The sequence below is a fragment of the Thamnophis sirtalis genome, unplaced genomic scaffold (genome assembly GCF_051295495.1).
Source record: "Thamnophis sirtalis isolate CommonGarterSnake01/CBP01778 unplaced genomic scaffold, rThaSir2_p1.2 scaffold_2, whole genome shotgun sequence".
Lineage (NCBI taxonomy): Eukaryota > Metazoa > Chordata > Lepidosauria > Squamata > Natricidae > Thamnophis > Thamnophis sirtalis.
The window spans coordinates 171017870-171044548 of record NW_028261382.1 but is presented as its reverse complement, the minus strand read 5'-3'; the positions used below and the strand labels follow the sequence as shown (position 1 = coordinate 171044548).

At 38.0% G+C, this 26679-nt stretch overlaps 2 protein-coding genes across 4 annotated transcripts in view; one reads left to right on the top strand and one right to left on the bottom strand.

The window, feature by feature from the left end:
- Window positions 1-4179: 4179 nt before the first annotated feature.
- LOC148049270 (transmembrane protein 14C-like) lies at window positions 4180-11240 on the top strand. The gene is made up of 5 exons (XM_087707474.1): window positions 4180-4312; window positions 6360-6436; window positions 7930-8031; window positions 10470-10557; window positions 10768-11240. Exons 2-5 carry the CDS (start codon window positions 6361-6363, stop codon window positions 10817-10819), a joined length of 318 nt encoding a protein of 105 aa, XP_087563600.1. The 5' UTR covers window positions 4180-4312; window position 6360; the 3' UTR covers window positions 10820-11240.
- A 2970-nt stretch (window positions 11241-14210) lies between these two features.
- MAK (male germ cell associated kinase) overlaps window positions 14211-26679 on the bottom strand; it is a 29548-nt gene continuing 17079 nt past the window's right edge. The window contains exons 11-16 of one of the 3 annotated variants that reach the window (XM_087707473.1): window positions 25100-25227; window positions 24467-24595; window positions 22333-22407; window positions 20212-20337; window positions 18297-18389; window positions 16452-16591 (exon numbers count right to left, since the gene is read on the bottom strand). In XM_087707473.1, coding sequence (XP_087563599.1) covers window positions 18313-18389; window positions 20212-20337; window positions 22333-22407; window positions 24467-24595; window positions 25100-25227 — 535 coding nt within the window. In that variant the 3' untranslated portion in view covers window positions 16452-16591; window positions 18297-18312. Of the gene's footprint in view, window positions 16592-18296; window positions 18390-20211; window positions 20338-22332; window positions 22408-24466; window positions 24596-25099; window positions 25228-26679 lie in introns of all 3 variants that reach the window. The other 2 variants (XM_087707470.1, XM_087707471.1) reach the window with 2 other exon arrangements.

Below are 26679 nucleotides of genomic sequence, written 5' to 3'. Positions count from 1 at the left end.
GACCGAGTGGCTGTTGTGTTTTCCTCCCAAAAATTTGGTTAACGTTCCATCAATCAGGCTGGGGGGGCAAAATTTATTCCCCTCAGATAGGGTCCGCAACTTGGGAGTCCTCCTGGATCCACAGCTGAGTTTTGACCACCATCTGTCGGCTGTGACCAGGGGGGCATTTGCCCAGGTTCGCCTGGTGCGCCAGTTGCGGCCCTACCTGAACCGGGAGGCTCTCACAACAGTCACTCGAGCCCTTGTGATCTCTAGGCTGGAATACTGCAATGTGCTCTACATGGGGCTGCCCTTGAAGAGCATCCGGCGACTTCAGCTAGTCCAGAACGCGGCCGCGCGAGTGATCATGGGCGCACCACGGTTCGCCCATATAACACCAATCCTCCGTGAGCTGCGCTGGCTACCTGTTGATCGTCGGGTGCACTTCAAGGTCTTACTTACCACCTATAAAGCGCTCCATGGTAGTGGATCTGGCTATTTGAGAGACCGCCTCCTGCCAATTACCTCCCTGCGTCCCATCAGATCGCACAGAGTAGGCCTCCTCCGAATTCCATCCGCCAGTCAGTGCCGACTGGCGACTACGCGGAGGAGAGCCTTCTCAGTTGCAGCTCCGACATTATGGAACAACCTCCCCGTGGAGATCCGTACCCTCACCACAGTCCAGGCCTTCCGCACGGCCCTTAAGATCTGGCTATCCCGTCAGGCCTGGGGATAGGATTACTCTCACCCTGCCCGAATGTTGAGTGAATGTTGTGTTTTTATGACCAATTTCCTTTAATCACGATTTTTTTTCTTTTTAAGTTTTGTCTTGCACCCCCTTCCCTTTATTGCTGTAAGCCGCCCTGAGTCCCCTCAGGGAAAAGGGCGGCATATAAATTTGCAATAAAACAAAAAAAAAACAAAAAAGGTTGATTCTACTGAAGGCTTTCCAATCAGCCACGGTCTGTTAAATGCTCAATTTATATTACACACCTAGACTGTTGTTCTTCTCTTCCTTCCTTGTACCTATCTCTTTCCTAGTACCTATCTCTTCCCACTCATGACTATAACCATGTTGCTTGTAGCTTTAAATTTTATATTGTTTTATTTGTTTCCTAGTATAATCTGATTGCTTATTAGTAACCTATGACTATCACTAAGTGTTGTATCTTATGATTCTTTTTTTTTTAATATATATTTTTTATTTTCAAAACAAACATACAAATCCTCCTTCTTTACACACTGTAGAAAGTGTATCAGTTGGTTACAAAAGGCTTTCGTGCATCTCTTCCACCGTCATCAAATATAATTCATATTAATTCTAATACCTTAACTCAGATATTTATTATATTACCATCATCATACCTCCACTTTTATTTGACTATGATTATTTAAACGTCCCTCAACATAAAATATACCAAGATTTAATACAGAACCACATACTGGCATTTCATTTACTTATTTATAAAATCCTCTTACTTTAACTGTTTGATTTGCCTTGCGCTCTAAGTAATAGGTAGAACTAACTTCCTCCTTCTTTACATACTGTAGAAAGTGTATCAGCTGGTTACAAAAGGCTTTCGTGCATCTCTTCCACCGTCATCAAATATAATTCATATTAATTCTAATACCTTAACTCGGATATTTATTATATTACCATCATCATACCTCCACTTTTATTTGACTATAATTATATCATAAAATATACCAGGATTTAATACATAACCACATACTGGCATTTCATTTACTTATTTATAAAATCCTCCATTAACATTAAATCCTCATATCCATAATATTTAATACCAAAATTTTCTAATCCCCCATGTATATAATTTAGCATCATTATCCTTTCTTTCTTTAACCATATCCTATATCATAACATTTCCCCCCTATTAGTTAAAACTTAGCTGTGTCTAATTTTGTTCTTTTTTATTGTTATTGTTATTAATAACCTTTATATATAGTCAAAAAGTATCTTATGATTCTTGATGAACCTATGACTATCACTAAGTGTTGTATCTTATGATTCTTTTTTTAATAATTTTTTTTAATTTTCAAAACAAACATACAAATCCTCCTTCTTTACATACTGTAGAAGGTGTATCAGTTGGTTACAAAAGGCTTTTGTGCATCTCTTCCACCGTCATCAAATATAATTCATATTAATTCTAATATCTTAACTCAGATATTTATTATATTACCATCATCGTACCTCCACTTTTATTTGACTATAATTATATCATAAAATATACCAAGATTTAATACATAACCACATACTGGCATTCCATTTACTTATTTATAAAATCCTCCATTAACATTAAATCCTCATATCCATAATATTTAATACCAAAATTTTCTAATCCCCCATGTATATAATTTAGCATCATTATCCTTTCTTTCTTTAACCATATCCTATATCATAACATTTCCCCCCTATTAGTTAAAACTTAGCTGTGTCTAATTTTGTTCTTTTTTATTATTGTTATTAATAACCTTTATATATAGTCAAAAAGTATCTTATGATTCTTGATGAACCTATGACTATCACTAAGTGTTGTATCTTAGGATTCTTTTTTTTAATATTTTTTTTAAATTTTCAAAACAAACATACAAATCCTCCTTTACATACTGTAGAAGGTGTATCAGTTGGTTACAAAAGGCTTTTGTGTATCTCTTCCACCGTCATCAAATATAATTCATATTAATTCTAATACCTTAACTCGCATATTTATTATATTGCCATCATCATACCTCGTTTTATTTGACTATAATTATATCATAAAATATACCAAGATTTAATAGATAACCACATACTAGCATTTCATTTACTTATTTATAAAATCCTCCATTAACATTAAATCCTCATATCCATAATATTTAATACCAAAATTTTCTAATCCTCCATGTATATAATTTATTATCATTATCCTTTATTTAACTATATCCTATATCATAACATTTCCCCCCTATTAGTTAAAACTTAGCTGGGTCTAATTTTGTTCTTTTTTATTATTGTTATTAATAACCTTTATATATAGTCAAAAAGTATCTTATGATTCTTGATGAACCTATGACTATCACTAAGTGTTGTATCTTAGGATTCTTTTTTTTAATATTTTTTTTAAATTTTCAAAACAAACATACAAATCCTCCTTTACATACTGTAGAAGGTGTATCAGTTGGTTACAAAAGGCTTTTGTGTATCTCTTCCACCGTCATCAAATATAATTCATATTAATTCTAATACCTTAACTCGCATATTTATTATATTACCATCATCATACCTCCACTTTTATTTGACTATAATTATATCATAAAATATACCAAGATTTAATACATAACCACATACTGGCATTCCATTTACTTATTTATAAAATCCTCCATTAACATTAAATCCTCATATCCATAATATTTAATACCAAAATTTTCTAATCCTCCATGTATATAATTTATCATCATTATCCTTTCTTTATTTAACTATATCATAACATTTCCCCCCTATTAGTTAAAACTTAGCTGGGTCTAATTTTGTTCTTCTTTTATTATTGTTATTAATAACCTTTATATATAGTCAAAAAGTATCTTATGATTCTTGATGAACCTATGACTATCACTAAGTGTTGTATCTTAGGATTCTTGATGAATATATTCTATTTTTTCTTTATGTACAGTGAGAGCATAGGCACCAAAGACAAGAGCCGAGGTGGTGCAGTGGTTAAATGCAGCATTGCAGGCTACTTCAGCTGGCTGCAGTTCTGCAGTTCAAATCTCACCGGCTCAGGGTTGACTCAGCCTTCCATCCTTCCGAGGTGGGTGAAATGAGAACCCGGATTGTTGTTGGGGGCAATATGCTGACTCTGTAAACCGCTTAGAGAGGGCTGAAAGCCCTATGAAGCGGTATATAAGTCTAACTGCTATTGCTATTGCTAAATCTTGTGAGTCCAATTATTGGCCAATAAATAATTCTCTTCTCTTCTGTTCTATGTATGCGATGGTGATGCAAACCTTTTCGGCAAATTAGCATTCAGATGTCTTTGCAATGCAACGTAACCTTTCCCAAACAAACAAAGTCTGAACCGGGGGAACTCAGGGCGGTAAGCAAAGATCAGACCCCGTTTGCATTCCCGACCAAAATAAAAAACAAAGCTGGAGGGAACTCCGAGCCCAGCTTCGTTTGCCTTTTCACCCGGAGTTGGGGCGTTGCTGGCTCGCTCCTGCTCTGAGCCCGCCTCGGCGCGTCCTACCGCGAGAGGAGCCTGTGGGCGGGCATTGGAAGGTCGGATTTTTCCGCCCCGGTTTCGTTCCTGAACGCGCGACCTTTGCGGGAAGGAAGGTTAGTCCGGACCCCCCTCGCGTCGCTTCTCTCTTGCTTCCCCCCCCCCCCACTCTCCTCCTTCAAGTTGCCCTTTTTAGCGGGAGGGAGACTGGGAATAAACGAGCTTGGTTTGGCTAACGAATTTGGGGTGGCCCCAGATTTGTTTTTAGGAGGAGCGGGGGAGAATCTCAGGAGCAAAAATCAGAAGTGTGGGGTCTTTTTTTTTTAGTTGCACAGGTAGCACAGGTACACAGGTAGACTTCCCTATTTGCACGCACTTTAAACACGCATCTGGCAAGTGCATGCATCTGGCAAAAATGGCCAGGCATAGAAACGTGGTAGCACGGGGGAGTTCCCTATTTGCACGCACTTTAAACACGCATCTGGCAAAAATAGCCAGGCATAGGAAAGTGGTAGCACGGGGGGACTTCCCTATCTGCACGCACTTTAAACACGCATCTGGCAAAAATGGCCAGGCATAAGAAAGTGGTAGCACGGGGGGGGGGGTTGGGTTTCCCTATTTGCACGCACTTTAAACACGCATCTGGCAAGTGCATGCATCTGGCAAAAATGGCCAGGCATAGAAAAGTGGTAGGCTTCCCCCCTCCCCTTTTCAGCTTGGAACACGTCCCTCCCTCCCCGTATCTGTGGACTTTCTGCCTTTCCCTGGCTGACCCTGATGGGAGGTTGACGCAACCCCCGTGTTTGCGCCTTTGGTGCTCCCTTCCCCCCCCCCCCCCCCGGTCTGAAATTCGAGTTAAAATGTCACGATGAAGCATAAACCAGGATCAGAGCTGGGGTTTGTACAACTCGTTCGGCTAAAACGTGTGCCCTCGATGCTCCGGGACCACAAGCCATGATTAATTTGCAAGATCAGTTTTTTTTAATATAACTTTTTATTTTTATTAAACAATACACACACACAACAAAAGAAAAACAAAAGACACACAAAAAAACCCCACCCATCATCACATATAGCATGTCGTCTGGTTACAAGTGTTGTTACATCCATGTTCTCCAATAACATTTACCATCACAGATTTTTCATCTAGTATAACTAAATACCTCACTTTCATTGTACAGTATATGTTCAATTACAATTAGTATTATTGTATTTTTTCCCCAGTAGAATTAGAATTAGAATTTACTTTATTTGTATGCCGCCCTTTTCCCTGAAAGGGACTCAGGGCGGCTCACAGTTCAAGGGAGGGGGAACAAACAAAATTACAAAATATAAAGACATACACAGTTAAAAAACACAACAATCATACCATTCGGAGTGGGGCTACAAGTCTTTAGCCCCAGGCCTGTCGGAAGAGCCAGGTTTTAAGGGCTTTGCGGAAGGCCTGGAGGGTGGTGAGGGTACGAATCTCCACGGGGAGTTCGTTCCAGAGGGTCGGAGCAGCCACAGAGAAGGCTCTCCTCCGGGTAGTCGCCAGTCGACACTGGGCGGCTGATGGAATTCGGAGGAGGCCTAGTCTGTGGGAACTTATTGGTCTAGTGGAGGTAATTGGTAAACCTAATTCCCCTACATTCTTAATTGTCTATTTAATAACAGTATACCTTTATATAATCACGAATCCCAATATGAAAAAAAAATTACCAACCATTTATATTCGTATGTCACTATTTTCAATTATGCACAATTTCACCAATCAACTATCCGGGTATGCTTATGTCAAGATCAGTTTTTCGAGACCTGTAAACCAGGTTGGCATGTAGCTTCTCCAGATGACGGAAAAAGCAGCGTAGAAAGCATTCTTTGAGTCCTGACACCTGGGACTGGACCTGGGTCAGCTGTTTATTGAAGAACCGCTTATCTTCCTTCCCCTGGCTTGCTAAAAGTTTTGTGGGAATTTATCTTTGTCCCGAGATTTGGAATCTTTTTTTTTTCCCCAACAGAAATTGAAGAGGTTTTTTTTCAGCATAGATAAGCATTTCTCCATCTTTTTTTTTTTTTAAAGTGGGTGGTATGAAAATATTTACAAGCTGTTCATCCGAAAAGAAAATCTGAATGTTTTTTTAAAAAACTGGATTTGGTATTTTATTCATATTTATGTTACAGCATGAGTGTGGATTGGATTGGTTATGGTTATGCCGCGTTGGTTGCATCCGGTGGAGTAGCTGGTTATGTGAAAGCAGGTATAGTATCCCCCTTGAGGGCTTTATGCAATGAAATTTCATTTTAATGTTACAGAATTAGTGTACATTCAAAGTGACAATAAAGTCTAAATGTGTTTTGGAATGTCTTACTTCATTACAGCTTAATAAGATAACATAATAATAATCATAATAATTATTATAATTATTAATAATAACATAATAATTTTAATAAGATTACTAGATTTGCCATTTTGCCAAAAGCTTGGGGTGGATTTTAAAAATATAAGCAGTGCATATTCCATTCTACCTCAACCCAATACCCATCCTCAACTTCTCGAAGTTCTAAGAACAATGCAGCCCATCATTTCAGTTTAAAATATCTTAATTCCCAACCTTTAATATAAACTTCCAGAATGCTGGGATCCAGGACAAAATTCTTGGGCCTGAATGCAAATAAACAGACAAGATCTCCTATTCAAAGCTTGCCATCGTGCCAGTAGGTGGTTGTGTCTTTAAATACAAATGATTCTCGATAAAAGCACGTTTAAATAATTGTAACCAAATGAGAATTGTGGTACAGTGATAGTAAAATACATAAATTTTAAAATGTACAATTCAATTTGAACGAAGTGTATGTAAGGATTGTGGAAGAGAAGCACGAAATTGTATTTGTAACCAAATCGACACGCTTTCTACAAGATGTAACAAAAGATGATTCTTTTTTTTTGTTTTTGTTTAATTAAAACAATAAAACTTTTCAAAAAAAAAAAGCTTGCCATCATAGAATTACACTTGTTGCAGATTTCTCCTTGCAACAGTTTTGCACATGAAGTTTTGTAAGCCCTGTGTAGCATTTCCCTTATTCCTCATGTATCCCTCCCCCATGTTTTTTTTTCTCCAAAGGGATGGTTAACTTGTAGCTTTGATAATGGAATTCCCTGCTACCAGAGCTTATCATAAGGCTTGCTATAATTTGTGATGGACAAAACTCAAAAAGGCACATTCTGCATTGATTGATTGATTTGATTATATTTGTATGCTGCCCTTTTCCCCCGAAGGGGACTCAGGGCGGCTCACAATTCAAATCAGGGAAGGGGGGTACAGACAAAAAATAAAACAAAACATAATAATGAATAATTTAAAAACACACAACAGTCATACCATTCGAGACGGGGGCAACAGCTCTTTAGCCCCAGGCCTGTCGGAACAGCCAGGTTTTAAGGGCTTTGCGGAAGGCCTGGAGGGTGGTGAGGGTTCGAATCTCCACGGGGAATTCGTTCCAGAGGGTCGGAGCAGCCACAGAGAAGGCTCTCCTCCAGGTAGTCGCCAGTCGACACTGGCCAGCGGATGGAATTCGGAGGAGGCCTAATCTGTGGGATCTAATCGGTCTAGTGGAGGTGATTGGCAGCAGGCGGTCTCTCAAGTATTAAGCTTTTATGACCTTTCCCGCTAAAATAAAGCTAGAAGAAATACAGTAGTTCATTGGATTGACACATTTAATGTAACCAAGTTTTGTTGTCTGCTTAAACTAGGCAGCGTCCCTTCCTTAGCTGCTGGTCTCCTCTGTGGTGGGTTAGCAGGATTGGGTGCTTATCAGCAGTCAACGGATCCAAAGAATATTTGGCTATCTCTGGGTAAGTTTTTGTTCTTGTTTGCATTGCTATTTCACACAGAGACATGTTTATATCAATGTATGTTTGTATATGTACTTCTTTTTGGTTCCACCACAAAATCGCGGAGGACAAAATCGCGCTCGACGAAAGCGCGCATTTGACGTCATCACAGCGCGACGAAAACATCGCGCTGTGATAGAAAAATGTAAAAATAAAGCTAAAACCTTACCGTAACCCTCCCAAACCTAACCCTAAACCTAACCCTTAACCTAACCCTAAATCTAACCCTAAACCTAACCGTTAACGTAACGCTAAACCTAATGCTAACCCTTAACCTAACGCTAAACGTAACCCTAACGCTCTAAACCTAACCCTTAACCTAACCCTAAACCTAACCCTTACCTTTATGTGAATCGGCTTGCTTTAATTTTAATTTTATTTCAATGTTTAATTTTTTTCGTCGCGCTGTGATGACGTCACATGCGCGCTTTCGTCGAGCGCGATTTTGTCCTCCGCGGTTTTGACGAGTCACGCTTCTTTTTGCCTGTCCAAAGATTCAGTGTACATGGAATCCAAGATTAAATTAATGGCAAAAACATAGAACCATGAAGTATTTAGCTATCTTAGGATGGGTTCAAGTGTTCACCTGCGATGCGTCATCTTTTTTTTTTGTTCACATTGCAGTTTATGTGCATTTTTAACACATAACTTTATTAACACATCTGCTAACTGCAGCTAGAATAGCATTTGCCCAATGCCAGAAACAAAATAATACCCCCCTCAGACGAATTAGTGATTAAAAAAAACTTTGGATTGTGCAGAGATGGACAAATTAACACTGAAATTAAAAGATAAAGAAGAGTCGGAATATTATGAAATTTGGAACAATTGGTACAAATGGCTGCAAAACAAGAATAAAATTAATTAAGCCAAAAATCAATCAATCTGTCTGTCTATCTGTCTGTCTGTCTGTCTGTCTGTCTATCTATCTATATCTATCTATCTATCTATCTATCTATCTATCTATCTATCTATCTATCATCTTATCTATCTATCTATCATATATATATATATATATATATATATATATATATATATATATATATATATATATATATATATATATCATCTATCTATCTATCTATCTATCTATCTATCTATATATATATATATATATATATTGTATTTGTGCTGATAAATAAATAAAGGGAGACTAATATAGATCTATTTTAAGCTATTTAGCTCTCATCAGCTAGCCATACCCTTACTGGGATAGCTGATGAGAGCTAAATAGCTTGAAATAGATCTATACTAGTCTCCCCTTATTTATTTATCAGCACAAATACAACACAAATGTAACAAAGGCAACAGTAAAAATATTGGGTTTCTGTCTGGATGGTCTCTTGTGACGAGCTGATGGACAGAGAATGGAAGTAGTGAACTTCCTCCCATATTTGGGCATACCAGGGGTTGTGACTTTAAATATATATTTGTATGTAAATAACTATGTAAATATAGAAGCGAAATATTATATACATGTACATTGTTATGATGACATAACAATGTTGATGTAATGACTGTAAGGTGTTGTAGAAGGGAAAAAATAAAAAAAAAAATCTGCTAATGGCAAAAACATAGAAGTATTTAGCTATCTCATGATGGGTTCAAATTTTCACCTGTGATGTGTCATCTTTTTTTTGTCCACATTATAGTTTATGTGCATTTTAAGCTACCACTTTATAAATCATGCACTATTTCTACATTTGTGCATATTTTCAACCAAACCTTTATATCGTATTCATACCGTTTTGTGGATTTTGATATTCTTTTCCCACTTGTCTAATTTGAGGTCCAAACTACTTATATCAAAGCAGCACACTGGAGACTGGTTACAGAGAGTCCTCAACTTATAACAGTTCATTTAGTGACTGTTCAAAGTTACAATGGCACTTTGTATGTACTGTTACATACAGACTTACGACCGTTTTTCAGTTACCACCTTTGAAGCATCCCCTTGATCATGTGGTCAAAATTCTGATGCTTGGAAATTGGTTCATACTTACGAGCGTTGCTGCGTCATGTTTTAGCAACCTCCCGACAAGCAGTTAATGGGGAAGCCAGATTCACTTAACAACTGTGCCAAGCAAGGTTATAAAATGTGGCAAAACTCAGTTAACAAATGTTTCACTTAACAACAGAAATTTTGGGGCTCAATTGTGGTTGTTGGGCTACCTGTAATTGCATAACTAAGAAACAGTAAAAATTCCTGATCCATGACTCTGGAAAAAAAAATGAATGAGGGCAGGAAGTAGCAAATTTCAGTGTGATCCATAACCACGTAAAAGGGGGTTTCTTATAGTATTAACCCTTTCCTGACACCATGATTTTATTTGATTGCAGTCTCCCTTAAATGTCATAATTAGAACGCTTAATAATTTGGGTTGTCATTTTTTTTCCAGCTGCATCAGGAACCCTGACTGTCCTGATGGGAATGAGATACTATAACTCTAGAAAATTTATGCCTGCAGGGTTAATTGCTGGTGCCAGGTACAATTCCTATTTTCCCGTTGCTAATTGTGGGATTATTGTTTGGAAACAACAGAAAATTAAAGAATGTGGTGGGTTTTCTTTGGATAAACACGAGACATTGCCAAGAACATATTTAACGTGTAAGGATTTACTAGCAAAATTCACTGACATGTTAATTTATTATTTAAACAGTGTATTAATGGTGGATTTCTCTTTTTATTTAAACAGTCTATTAATGGTAGGCAAACTTGGACTACAGATGATGGAAAAACCTCTTTAGCCATAATTGTGCAACAACAAGCAGAAAGAGATCTACAGAGGACTGCACTCACAATGCCTGTTCAGAACAAAACAGAAGACAATACTAATGCTTTTTAAAATTGTACAATTTGCAAAGTTTTAAAACTTCCAAATCAGCTCAGGTTTTTGTAAAGAGTTAATCATTACAGAATTGTAGTTTTCATATCTCTTTTTCTCATGAATGCAATTCTTGTCACAACTCCAAATGTTTTATGATAACGAACATGAGAAACAGTGCTGATGCCTGGTAGGAAATACACTTAATTTTGTGTCATCATATTTCCAAGCTGAAATTCATCTCTGTGTATTTCTGTATGCAAGGTGTTCCACTCAAAACAAAAAGTTTAAACGTTTCCTTTACAATTGACTAAAAATGATTAAATGTCTAAAAGCCTTTTGAATTGTGAGACTTATTCCTAACTTTAAACAAATGTGAATTCCAAAATTTTAAGCTGTAATCTTTTAGGGTTCAAGGCTAAATAGGCTAATTTTATGTGTACTTGGAAACATATGGACTGATATTTTTATCGACATTTCTCAATGAGTACCTGTCTTCAAATATATTACTGAATTAATTCTGAACGTAATGACGTATATACAACAGTAGTATCTGCACCACAGATCCCCTGATCATTCTTCACATTTTTGTACAATTGGAAGTAGATAAACATATTTAGAGTTGTTCCACTGAAATAAAACCACCGAGTTAATCATGTTTAATAGTTTTACTCCAGATATAAATAAATCAGAGTCCAACTTGCTGCTTTTACAAAGCTTGAAAACATTTCACATGATATGTCTTATGTCCAGATGAGTCTCTTAAGAGAAATGGGCATCCCATTTGAAATTACTGGATGCTATATATCAGGGATGTCAAACTCCAGGCCCTGGAAACAGCGAAGGACCAGCCCGCAGTGTGTCTGCCAGGGAAAACTGAGCATGGGAAGGGTGCGCATGGCCCTCCAGCTTTGTTTGTGCTGGCAGAGGGCTGGAGGAGGCTGTTGTAACCGAAAACAGAGCCTGGAAAGATAATGGATCCCCTCAGCCACCCCTGGGCCACCACAGGTGCCCCCAACACAAGTGATGTCGATCTAGCCATGCCCACCCAATCCCGAGGTGTCAAACGACCCTGATATGGCCCTCAATGAAATTGAGTTTTGACACCCCTGCTATATATGTTTAATGTTGGATTAGGCTTTCCACACCCTGCAGTTCACTCAAGATGTCATCTGATTTGGTCGTTTTAATAATATACCGGTATATAAAATATACGCTATTATCAACAGGTCACTTCTATTGTAAAGAAATATTTTCCCAATATTTAGAAAGCAATTTGTGTTTGAAAATGCAGACTTCTGCTTTTCTCATGTACCCAGGGGAAAAAAAACTTGTACAAAGTCCTAGATTTTCAACAGTAAACACTGAGGCAATACAGGATTCATTTGCTGTATGTCAGACAGCATGATGATGTCCTTCTTTGAATTGTTTAAAAGCATTTTTAAAACAGAATTCAGTATTATAGGTAGTCCTTAACTTACAACAGAGGTGGGTTCCTACCAGTTCGCACCTATTCGGTAGAACCGGTTCGTCAAATCTACCCAACCGGTTAGAAGAGGTTCCACCAGTGGACCCGGAAAGCAGGCCACACCTACAGAAGAGGTTCCAACATTTTTTGAAACCCACCACTGGTCCTTGGATATGATTATTCTACACTATCATGCTCCTATTTATAAAACTCAGTGCCTCTGTGGAAGGTAAGGATGACTACTGCGTTTGTGGTGCAATCAGAACATTGCGGGTGTTGAAGTTGTTTTAACGCAAACCAAAGATGCCTTTTAAAAAACAAGTTTACATCATATTCTTATGCATGCCAGTGCTGTGTGTGAGGTAATTTAAGGTGGTTCTGACAAGTGTCATCGGCATCTTCATATCCGGTCACATGGGTGGCAAGCCACTCCCATCCGGTCACATGGGTGGCAAGCCACTCCCACAAAGGCCACACCCACAGAGTAGGTTCGAACAATTTTTGAAACCCACCACTGACTTACAACCATAATGGAGCCTGCTAATTTAGTTGTAAATTGTGATGGTAAAGTGGGCCATTGTGTGATCAACCTGATTTCACCTTTTTTTTTTCTTTTTTGCAGCAATCATTAAGCAAATCCATTGTTAACCGTGGTGCATTTTCAAAAAATGGAAGTAAAAATAATTTGACAAAATTGTAGTCACACAACTGGTACAGCTGCATGTAAAGCCATAAATATGGGGCTGGTTGCCAAACACTCAAATTGCAGTCATGGGATTGCGGGAAGGGCGGCCTTCAGAACCAGATTAGTAGTAGTTTTCGTAGGGGGTCTGTTGTAACTTTGAATGGGCGCTAAGTGACTGATCTTAAGTTGAGGACTACCTGTACTGTATTTTGATATACTGATACTTTTTTATTGGATAAGAACAAGAGCACAGATTAACTTAAGCACAAGCAAGGCCGCCTTTCTCAGTACAGAATTCCATCCCTTATTCAAGGAAAAAAGCTTCAGTTCGGCAAAACCAAATGTTGAGCACATTTGGAGAAAACACTCATGTTTTAATAAAACTATGCAAAAAAAAATGGAGTAACAACAGAGTTTTTTGCCAGAGCAATTATCCTGTAGTAATTTCTTCCCCTTTACATCACCAATTCAAACTTTATTTTAGGTCAATATATGCAAGGGGTTATAAGACATCATGATTAATTAACATGTCTTATAATACAGCCTAGTTAGCTCTATTTTTCAAGAGTGTATAAAAAGACCAGCTAGTGCAGAAGGCAGAAAATTAAACTGCTGATCATGTAATGATACCATGGGTGTATTGAAACACAATGCACAGCTAATTTTCCAGGTGCCATTCAAAGGGTGTTTTTAACTTCTTAAACCTAATATGGTTTAGGCTTGGATAATCTAAGAGATTACCTCTCTCTGGGCCTTAAAGATCAGCAAAGACCTCACAAAATGCCTGCGATTAAAATCCATTCATCAGGCACGTAGGACTGGCTATTCCTGTGATGGCTAACTTACGGCACTCGGGCCCAAAGGACGCGGAACCATGTTGCCTGGCATACGCAGCGTCACCCTCTTCCGGGTTTCTGGTGCACGCATGCCCCTGGCCAGCTCCTCCTCTTTGTTGCAGCCCAGACAAGCACGTGCTTGCATGTGAAGAACACGCAGGTGCAAAGTGGTGCCGAAAATGTTCCAGGCTTTGAAACATTATTGCAGATTTTACACTTGCATTTTTTCCTCCGGTTTATGAGAAAAGAATCAAGATTTTCCTCTTCAATCAGCCTTTTGAGCTGGCTGGAGATTATTTGAATAAACATATTTTATGTGAATAAATTGTTGGGGTTTTTATTTATTTATTTATTTATTTAGCCTACCAATCAGCTTCAAAATACCAGGATAGAAAATCAGGATGTACAAACAAAGAAATATTAGGTTATAAATACATCACTTTTTTCTGATGGAAGACTTCTATAATATGTTGCGTTCCTGAGAAGTTCACTTTATTATAAAACAAAATATTTTCAGCTAAAAACCAACCCAGTTGCAAAGGCAACTTTGTCGTTTTTTTATATGAAATTTTTAAGTAGATCCCTTTAAGACAGCATTTCTTACACAGTGAATTATGTAAGTTTTGAGAAACTGAAATAAGTCAGTTTAATATTCCTGCTACTCTGTATTGGGATAAAGTATTGTACACATAACAGCAACTTTAAAAATTATTCAATAATTGGCCTTTATATTATTAATTCAAGGTTTCATTATGTAAATACACTTAGCAGTAGATCCTACTGAAATTGAGACAGCATATTTACGTGCATTCTACCTTAAGTCTTAATTCAAATATGTCCTCCACAACAATCGTGTACATTTTGAAAAATAAAATACATACAAAATACTTTTCAGTTTGCAAATAACATTTTACAATTGAATAATAATATATAATACATGTTATTTTAACAAGTCTAGATTGTCAGTTTCAATGTAACAAATTAAATATATTTAGCATTTGGAAAAGCATAGTTTTAAGAGTGACTTCTGTTAGCTAAAGCAAGAGTTCTTATATATTGAAGCAATCACTAAAAATATGAAGTTGAAATATCACATACATTTTAGGCCATCCTGTATTTTAGGACATTCAAAATATGTCTGTAGGCCAGATAATGCTATCAATGCTATGCTACAGAATTAGGTTTGAAGAATACATTCTGGCAGTTATTACCAGATTTTTAAGCAATTCCTTTAGGAATTAAAAGAGAATTCTGGAGTTATTCAGCTCTGGTTACCAAGTGAAGGCACTACAGTTAAGTTAACTAATTCTGTGATCAAATTCAAATAAAAAAAAATTAAGGGAAAAAGCAAAGCTACAAAGTTACTCAGACCTCCTGGAAATTATTTCTGAAATACCGCCAGAATGCTTTTTTAGAGAGTTGCAAGTAATAATTATTTAAATGCTTATTTTCTGTTAAATAATGCTATCTGGCATTCTTCTCAGGGGAGAATCCTTCCTGAATATCATTCACTCATTTCCCAGTTGCAAGGCCAAATTTGCATGTAAATTCCTAGGAAACTTTCACCTCAAGTAAATGGCTCCACAGATGCATTAAGTTTCTATTTTCCAAACACTTCTGCAAATAAGTTCCCTCTTTTCAGAATCAACAGTAACAGTTGATATATGTATATAACTATATCTATGCAATTACATGATAGCCTGTAAGCTCTTAGAATCAGGACCAATGCATAGCACAGATGAATATCTTTCTTTCCCACCTAGAAGTTACATAGTCATAAGCAGAGACAAGATCAAAGAAAAATGGTTTAACACCTTCAGTTGTACATTCATATGAATCATACACAGAGTAATCCTAGTCCTACAAAATCTAAAATAAAACTGAACCTTAGGTTCAGTACACCACTTTTCTACAAAGCAATAGTTGGTTGGGACTATGACTTCATTCTCTGCAATCAAAAGAAATAAAGGTATAAGTCAACCAATTAAGATACAAGTCAACCCAAATCAAAGATAAATTAGCTCAGCTTTAGTTTCTCTGATTACAGTTGTCCAATACAGTGGAAAATTCATCATCTACTATTTTTTATTGTTTTTATTGCTTAACTCAATGTTATAGAAGTACCACATCTTAAAAGCCACTTTTTATAATTTATTGCCCTATTTAAATTAGCCATGATTGTCCAATGGCTAATACCTTTATTTTTAACAGTTTTTCAGGAGATATGATCAAAGGGACTGCAAACCAATTTCTGTTCATTTCAGTAAGAGTATACAAATTTTTAGTTTTGGCAAGGTTAACTTTATAGAGAGAATACTTCGTAAAGTAAGCAAAACAAAAAAAATCCTGCCTCAGAGGCACTACTTTTGAAGAATATGTTCTAAATAAATGTATTTATTTTCTATATTTTCCCCTTAAGAGATAATAAACTACAGGCTCTCGTGTGTTTCCAGAATTGTTATTCTATTAGTAGAATATGCTGTGTCCCGGAGGCAAAGAAATAAAGGATATAAATAGTCACGGTATGTATATGCGAGGCAGGAAAGTACTTCTACCGATGTCCTCCGTACTTGGCTACCCAGTCAGTTCTTCCATGCACAGGTTGCGCTGGTGGTGGGTGAGTTAAAATGTTCATGCCTTTTGTGGCGGGGCTGTAAGTAGGTCCTGGCAATTGGGCACGAGAAGCTTTGGTTTTCCAAGCATATTCTGAAAACAAAATTTATTGTTTATTTATTTATTAATTAATATAATTTATATGCCGCCCAATCCCGAAGGACTCCGGGCGGCTTACAAAAAGAAGAGAAAGAAAGAAATTATAAAAAAAGACAGATTTAAAAGCACAACACATGCATTCATTCTAATCGGGGCTGGACCTCAACAGTGAGGTCAACAGCCCCAGGCCTGCCGGAATAGCCAGGTCTTAACAGCTTTCCTGAAGGCCATGAGAGTGGGTAAGGTCCGGATCTCTGGGGGTAGCTCATTCCAAAAAGTCGGAGCAGCCACAGAGAAGGCTCTCCTCCGGGGAGCCGCCAGCCGACATTGTCTGGCTGACGGCATCTGAAGGAGGCCCAATCTGTGGGATCTCACCGGCTGCTGGGAGGTATGTGGCAGTAGGCGGTCTCGCAGGTACGCTGGCCCTAAGCCATGTAGGGCTTTAAAGGTAATAACCAACACCTTGAATTGCGTCCGGAGACCAATTGGTAGCCAGTGCAGCTCACGGAGGATAGGTGTAACGTGGGTGTACCTTGGTACACCCAATATCGCTCGCGCAGCCACATTCTGGACTAGCTGCAGTCCCCGAACGCTTTTCAAGGGTAGCCCCACGTAGAGTGCGTTGCAATAATCTAGCCTTGAGGCTAGATTACAAAACCAATGCAAGCAAATCCACTGACTGTACATCCTGCTAATACTTATTTCCCTCTTAAACAGAATCGAGCTAAAATTGATAGTATACACTTCCAAGTAAGGAACTGTATACAATAGATAAAACTATGCTATGTTCCAAAAAAGGTTAGAACATACTGATAAGAAAGGGAAAGAAATGTGTTTATTGTTGAAGAATGTTATTGTTTTTACAGTCACAGTGATCCTTTGTTACTATAGCTATAACAGATTATGGAGCTCAGAAAGACAGCCAAACAGAAACAAGGGATAAAGATTCTATATACTGATTCTATATAATGAACAGCGGCAGAAACTTCAGAAATAGCAGCATGATCAGGAATTAAATATATAATATGCTTTCAAACACAGATGCGTGACAGAAAAAGTGGTAAAAGTCATCTGTTAATGACGCAGATGTCCAGAGAAAAACTTATATGTATGAACAAAGAGTTTGAATTGTATTCTGATTGCATTTCGGAAAATCAGTCTTAAGAATTCATTTTGTATTTCAAAATGATGATCATTAGTACACCATGGAGATTATTGAAGTGCTGAGCCACTAATGGGTTTATTTTATAAATTCAACAGTACATAAATGGGTGTTCTTTACATAAAACGTCAGTTGACTAATTCACTTGGAATGGGGGAATTAAGTTCTATTAAGTTTCCTTCAATATGCATAGTAAACTTAATGTTTTTTTTTCCGATTTACCAAAGCAATAGCAATAGCAATAGCAGTTAGACTTATATACCGCTTCATAGGGCTTTCAGCCCTCTCTAAGCGGTTTACAGAGTCAGCATATCGCCCCCAACAATCCGGGTCCTCATTTTACCCACCTCGGAAGGATGGAAGGCTGAGTCAACTTTGAGCCGGTAAGATTTGAACAGCCGAACTGCAGAATTGCAGAACTGCAGTCAGCTGAAGTAGCCTGCAGTGCTGCATTTAACCACTGCGCCACCTCGGCTCCGAGGTGAGTAAAAAAGGTCAGGTCTTGTTATCTCACATTGCTGTTCCAAGGTTCCCTACCTCAAGACTGCTCTGCCTACACCCTCGGTCCATGTTCTCTTGCTAAAAATCCACTTCCACAGCTCTTATATCCAGGTGGAGGTAACGAGCCACCTGCAACAGCGAGTCAGTAAAAGACAGATTTTTTCTAACAAAATTGTCACTTTCTAAAACATAGGGGTTTCGGCTTGGGTTTTGACCTGCACCTTATTCCTTTGATATTTAAGGTTTTTTTTCCCAAGATAGAAAAAAAAAATCCAATTAAATTTATACTATCCTGAACAGAAGAACATAAAATAGTTTAGGGATGAAATGGTGCAGGCACTACAACAAATAGGCAAGACTATAGTGAGAATTCCAGTCTTGTTCGTCGACTCTAACTGCACTGCTATGTCTGCCCATCTATCTTCTGTCTCGTTAGTTTTAATAGAAGGAATTTTTAGAAAACGGAGCTAAAGTTTAAATATACCTACAGTTGTAGATTCTCCGGTATTTGCTCTGCCTGCTTTTTGCTCAGAAGTAAATCAAACATTGTGCAGGGGCGGTCGTGAGCCTTGGTTTCTGCTTTAAAGCAGAATGAGTCCCGGGCGCGGAGTGTGCTGAGCTGCAGGGTGGCTCACACCTTCCACACCCCAGAATTATCTCCTTGGGGGGCGGGGTGTTAATGGAGCTCTTCCCAAGCTCAGCAGCTCTCCCACTTCCTCTTCACCCGAGGAAAGGGTTATCAATCTGTCAGACGGCTGATATATGCTGTCCAGACAGTGTAACGCGATCTCGGGGCTGGAGCTTCTCAAAAGAGCCGCTCTTCAGGCTGCACGGAGCCACCGGAAGTCCTATGTCTGCCCATCTAATAAGGGTCAATTAATTGTCATGCAACTCTAAACCAAATATTGTATTATTCATGAATCACAGAGTAACAAATTTACTAAAACACAACTTAATACAATGTAATGTACAATGCAATGTATGTCTGCCATATTAACATTTGGGATATATTTAAGAGGGAGCATTGGAAGTATTTTGGAATTTGCCAGTAGCAAAATAAATGATTGCTATATTTATCCAAAAAGAAAGATGAGCCCTCCCAATGAAGAGCAGTCAGGAAAAAAAATATTACAACACAGACAAAGGTTGTAGCAATAGCAATAGCAGTTAGACTTATATACCGCTTCATAGGGCTTTCAGCCCTCTTTAAGCGGTTTACAGAGTCAGCATATTGCCCCCAACAACAATCCGGGTCCTCATTTTACCCACCTCGGAAGGATGGAAGGCTGAGTCAACCTTGAACCGGTGAGATTAGAACAGCCGAACTGCAGAACTGCAGTCAGCTGAAGTAGCCTGCAGTGCTGCATTTAACCACTGCGCCACCTCGGCTCATTGTACAATATCCACATTCCCCCAGCTAGTTAATCCTAGCTAAAATATCCCCCTTTCTGAATAAATGCATGCATGTAATGCACTATGGTATGTGTGTATTGCTAAATTTATGCATTTATATTTCCTAAGGGGCCACATTTAAAAAAGGAAATAAAACTGAGCTCCAAATTTAACAAAATAGGCCTGTTTGTGATGCTCATTTTTTCATACAATGGTTCCCACCCAGCAGAAGCTTGTTCACAGATGTATTTTAACTGGATGCTAAAGACAGGTCAAAATGAAAGCGGTTTTTTTTTCTATGGATTTGGAAAGAAACAAATGTTGTTCTGGAAAGGGAAGGTTAATTAAATTTTGGATGATGATGATGGCTGATAGGAGTCTCCAATTAAATCTTGTTTAATATAAATTTAATTTAATATATTATATCCCGAGTATAACTCGGCAAATCTACCTACCTAGACACCAACCCAAATCCTTTCCAAAGAGCATAACAGATGAAGAAATTAAAGCTATGCAACTTTGTTTATTTCAACACAATGTAAGTAAGACTATTTCGTACCTGCAACTGATGGACCAAGAGGTGCCAATTGTATCCTCTGACCTGCTGAACCAACCTCTTTTTTGTGAAATGAAGGGATATATCCTCCAGGAGCATTGTAAGCAGCACCAATAAAGCCAGTATTTCCTACAGATTGATACACAAAATTAAAATTCAGGAGGGAGCTAGATAGCAAAACCATCCTTACAAATATTTTGAGTGAACAAGTAAATAAATAAATAAATCAATATTATAGTGCTATTCATAAAGAGGACGCTCTATGATACTCTTTACTCATATATAATTAATTGTGTAATATATACACATTATGTAGTATGTAATTTTCTCAAGAAAGCTTTACAACAAGAAGACATGTGCAGATTGTCCTTTTTTGCATGGAGATGGTCCTCCGGTTTCTAAACTGGTGCCTTAACCAAAAGACCAAATTGGTCCTCAAAACCTTAAGTTATCATAAGATGGAATATTAATCAATCAATGAAATAAGGAAAAGTCCCTGACATAAAACATAAGGTTCAAAATTCTTCACCCTGAGTTAAGTTTTCCTCCTACCATAGGTGGAACATAGAAAGCCAATTATAGCATAGTTTAAAAAAATTCTATCTCCATTCTTCCAGTGTTGGCTCCCATTATTATGTCTTACCAAACATCGTTAGCATATGAAGACAAGCTTTTGGCAGATTCCTGCAAACAGGATTTTTGTTGTGCTAATCCAGTCAAACTGATTTAATCAGGTAATCCTTGACTTGCACCATTTGTTTAGTGACAGTTTGAAATTATGACAGAGCTGAAAAAACCCAGTCGTCACATTTATGATGGTCTTCAGACTTACGACTTTTGTACCACCCCAATCTAGATGGCGATACTAAAAAGCAGAGACATCACCCTGCCAACAAAGGCTATGGTTTCCCCAGTTGCAATGGATGGCTGTGAAAGTTGGACGATAAGAAAGATTGAGCGCTAAAGAATTGAGGCCTTTGAACTATGGTGCTGGAGAAGACTCCTGTGAGTTATCAAACCGGTCAGTCCTAGAGGAGATCCACCCTGACTGCTCATTAGAAGGCCAGATCCTGAAGGTCAAACTCAAATACTTTGGCCACCTAATGAGAAGGAAGTACTCACTGGAGAAGAGCCTAATGCTGGGAAAGATGGAGGGCAAAAGAAGAAGGGGACGACAGAGAATGAGGTGGCTGGATGGAGTCACCAAAGCAGTAGGCATGAGCTTAAATGGACTCCAGAGGATGGTAGAGGACAAGAAGGCCTAGAGGAATGTTGTCCCTGGGGTAGCGATGGGTCGGACACGACTTCGCAATTAACAACAACCACCCCTATGGTCACATGATCACAATTCAGATGCTTGACAACCAGCTTGCATTTACAACCCATTATAGTGCCTTGCTGTTCTGTAATCACAATTTTCAACCTTCCCAGCTGGTTTCCAACAAGTAAACTCAATGGGGAAAGCAAAATTTGCTTAATGATGGTGTGATAGACTTAAAAACCATGGTGATTTGTTTAATAAAAAATCGTAAATTACATTTTTCAGTGCCCTTGTAACTTTGAACGGTCATTAAATGAACTGTTGTAAGTCGAGGATTACCTGCATCTTCTTTTCTGCATAGCACATGACAGCAAAGCAGCAAGAAATAAATGTCTTCATTAAAAGCTTACAAGTCTTTCTTTACAATTAAATCCAAATGTCCTGTACATTACTCATAACAATATGATCCTCTGCACCATTCACCAGTTCGATGCAATTCATCTTTCCAAGTCATAAACCTTACTGGAATGTAGCAGCCCAAGTGGAAGCAGAAATGATACTCCATTCCAAGAACTAAAATTCTCCATAATTAAAACATATTGCAGGAATGGACACCAATAATAACACTACCTGATGTATTGTACTTAATGCAAAACAGTATGATTAAAATATCATAATGCTTATGTAAAAGAAACCTTTTTTCACAAGGAAGATTTTCTATGTACATAAAACTGCTAAACTGAAGGAATGTTAAAGTATTATAGATTTTGCAACCTGAGAAGTTAATTGTAATTATGCTTCGTTAAAAACAGAACAGATCTGAAAGGAAATAAATCATGTTACAGGTAAATGCCATTCATTACCTTTGGGATCCTCTAATTTTTCATTCACTCTTTCTTTGCATGAGAGTTTTTCAATTGGCTTAATTAATTTTTCTTCTTCAGAGAAGGCAATAAAACAGATGAAAGACAAGGATGAAAATAAATGGTTTAGAAAAACAGAACTGGATGAAATGAATGGAAGAATAAGAATGAGAAGTAATAAAAAGGAACAAATCTGAAAATGAAGTGTAAACAAGCTTTGCAGATTAGTAATTTCCTACCTACAGACCAGATCTATTTTAAAAACAGCAACGCTAGACCCATATTTTATTATAATTCCAAATAAGATACATGCATTTTAGATTAGTAGAAATAGAACTACCTATTATGAGAAGGTATTACTTTTAATAATCCAGAAAAAAGACTATTATAGAATTTTGAAATGGGTTTGTGATTCAAAAAGAGTGCTTCAAGATTTTGGAGGAATGAGAACACGGAACCTGTCCACATCTTATTAAAGAAACATTATCAAAGTCTAGGACCATGCAATGGCTGCTGAGGAGCTTCTGATGCAGTTGTGTGATCCCAGGATACCTGCGAGACCCCCTACTGACACCGGTAGCCTCCCATCGTCCAGTGCGATCCCACAGAGTTGGCCTCCTCAGGGTGCCGTCGGCCAGACAGTGTCGGCTAGCAACCCCCAGGGGGAGAGCCTTCTCTGTGGGAGCGCCTTCCCTCTGGAATGAGCTGCCCCCGGAGCTTCGTATAATCCCTGACCTCTGGTCCTTCCGACGCACCCTAAAAAGTTGGCTTTTCCAGCAAGCCAGCCTGGCCTGAACAAAATAAAACAAATGATTGATCATTGTTAATTTTAATCAAAAAAATTTAAATGTTATTGTTAATCTTAATTGGGTTTGTTTTTTGGATATTCTATCTAATTTTTTTTTAAACTTCTGTAATATGTGTTGTTTTTTTTAATGTTGCTAGCCGCCTTGGGAGTCCTTGGGAGAAGGGCGGCATATAAATCCAATAAACCAACCAACCAACCCGAAATGACTTGCTTAAATGCCTAAGGGGCAGTTGCTCTGTTCACATTTGCTTCTCTGAAGCACCTTTCCTAAGTCAGATCAAGAACTGAGATGGGCAACTGTTTAAATAAATAACCCTATCAGAATATATAATTTACCCCAAGAGTGACGAATTCTGTCCGACTCCCAAATTCTTGATATAACCAGATTTTAATGTTATGCAAAGACTATGAATTCAGTTTTTGTACTGTACAATTTTTGAACGCAGAAATCTTCCAGACGTAGCCTTTTATTTTAAATCATCCAGAAATTGATGGCCTCTCCTTAGCCCCCCCATGAGCATTCATTAAAAAATATAACAATATTAGGTGGTACTATCCCATACTTCATTGTGAAGCATTCCCGGCTTTTGGGGAATGAAGGGAAAGAAAGAAAGAACAGTAAAGTAGGAATTGAGATGGTGTATCAAGAAGACAGAAAGGAATGGAAGGAAAGTTAGGTGGGAATATTGTTTTGAGCTCTTTACACCTGCTGTTGTTCTGTGGGAGTGATGATATATAGCAGTGATGGCGAACCTATAGCACGTGTGCCACAGGTGGCACGCGGAGCCATTTGTCAGGGCACACGAGGCGCAGCCCTGTCAGCTGACCAGTGCATTCACCCTTTTTTAAAGCCATTTTTTGTCCTCCCCAGGCTCCAGAGGCTTTATAGGAGGTTGGGGAGGGCGAAAAGAGCCTCCCCAGCCCCCCCCCCCCCCCCCGAGGCCAAACACCGTTCTGGTATGGGGGCAGCTGCTCCCAGCTCCAACTGGTACGCCCGTACCGTGCTGTACCGCCCAGAACCCACCACTGATGCTCTCTCTCTCTTACTTTTATCCATTTGGACACATCACACCTTCATGTGGGAGAAATAATATCTTGTGAACCTCAATATCTATTTTTTTTTACTACTGAAAAGCTGAAATCTCATCAAATATAGAAACAACCTCTGGTTGCATATATGTTGTGATCATCTTTATGTGAAATCCAACCCCTATTCAAAACTGGGAAAGGGCATTATGCTTGAAAATAATTGTGGAAATAACAATAAATTTTATAAAATACATTAAAAACAATATAGGATGTGTAATACTGCATTACATTAATTACCTGCATTAACTTGATTGAAAGAGAGACCTCCAATTGGTGCTATTGATTTTGAAAACAAAGGATTGTTGCAAGTACCATGGATTCTTTCTTTAGTGGCCGCTCCTGAGGAAACATTCTTAGGATTTACACCTTTAAAAAAATCATCATGCTAAAGGTTAATATCTATCAATCGCTCAGGAAGTCGCAGTATAATAGCTTCATGAATACTTTTTTTCCAATTCTGAATCTAAAATTAGTTTCAATAGGAAATTGAAACTAATTTTAGATTCAGAATTGAAAAAAGGTAATCCTTAATAGCATAACACGTTGACAGCCTCAATTTCAACTAGGAAACTGAGCAAAAATACCTGGCACTCATAGACATCAGCCACCAATAGATACCTAGAGATAAATTGTATTTGAAAGAGACAATAACAAAAGCTGAGAAGACAAAAAGACCAAAACATATCCTCTCCATGAGCCTACACCCAGAGAAGCAAGGATAACATCAGACAAACAAGTAAGCAGAAAGCAATTCCCTAATCAGGGAATTTCCAAGTCAAAAAAAGCAGCAAAAATGAAATAAACAAGCATATATGCACATCCACACACATTTCATTAACTCTGATAATGGGTTAAATAATTGCCTCTTACCAGGAACGTATCTTGATTGTTTCAAATAGTACTGTTTTGCCGAAGTAGTTGATATTCCAGAGTCATTTCTCTTCAGAACTTTATTTTCTCCTGACCTGCCAGAGGTAGGAGACTTAGACTCAGGAACGCTGGAAATAAAGATAACGGAACATCACAAATGAATTCCTAGCCTAGAAAAACAAAGATTTCTTATGATCTTAGGACCCTTGTATTTTAATTCAGCAAAGAGTTGAATAGTACTTAGCCAGAAATGACATGTGGGGATAGGAAAATATATGAAAGCAAATCTTTTTCCAAATAAACTGATCATGATTTAAAAACACAGCGTTTTTACTGTGCCATATAGTAACAAACACGGATCCTTTCTAACCCTGTGGAGAATTATTGTGATGTATGTGAATATCACTATAGATAGCTGTTGTGGCCCAGCAGGAGCCGTTAGAGCTGCCACCAGACTCCGACAGCGAGGGGCCCTATGAGTCAGCTCTGGAGGATGTGGAGGACCCTGGACAGGGTTCCGACTCCGAGCAGGGCGCAGAGAGGCTGGTTGACCATCAGGAGGCGCCTGAGCGGGGAGGAGACAAGGGAGTGTGATCCTGATGTCATGCATTGGAGCAGTGGGGAAGAGCCAAGGGAGTTGTTCCTGAATGCCCGGCAACGAAGAGCTAATAGGCGTAAGGAACAGTTGCGCAGTTACAGGAGATAATTGCACTCAGCAATAATAATAAATAATGCAAAACTTCTCCAAATACAAGTATGAAGAATTTTACTTTATTTGTACCTAAAGGAATAATAATTTTTGTTTGCTTTGTATGAAACAAGGCAAAGATGTTTGGCTTTCCTCTCAGAAAATCCACTAATGCCATGCCTATATACAATAAAAAGGAATTCTGTATCAGTTGTAATTGCAATGGCTTTTATTGTGTTTCTAGACTGTTCAATATTTACAATCCTCTCAGTAATGTACAGATACGAAAATTAAAACAGTATTTTAAAGCTGTAAAACAATATAAAAAGCAATAAAGAATCAAGACTACAATCAAAAAAGCATCAATAACAACAACCATAAATACCTCCTAAAACAATATAATAAAAGCGCTAAAATAGTGAATTTCTTAAAGCATTTACCAAAAATATTGTCCAGGGAAAAACAGAAGATCTTCACCATAGTGTAGGACCTGACTAAACCTCTCTAGGGAGTAAAATCGACAAAGTGCTACCACAAAAAGGCCATTTCTCATTAAACCACCCACCTTGCCTTGGAGTCCTTAAGATCTGGATAGATAAATAAAGAAGGATGTGCCCTTTCAAGTACCCTGGCCCAAGTTATTTAGAAATGCACATTAAAATCAGTACATTAAAATCCCAGGAACAAACAAGCACATTATTGCTTAAAGTGAATGGATTAGCCGCTTGTACTAAGCCCGGCAGGTATCCTGTTTTGAATGAAATGAATATTCCATACTCTTTGGAAAAAATAAATTGACATATAAAACACTGATGAAGTAAACAAAATGTTAAAAAGTTATGATATTTATGTAGTTACTTACCAAGCACATCTTTCGTTGTATGGGCATACT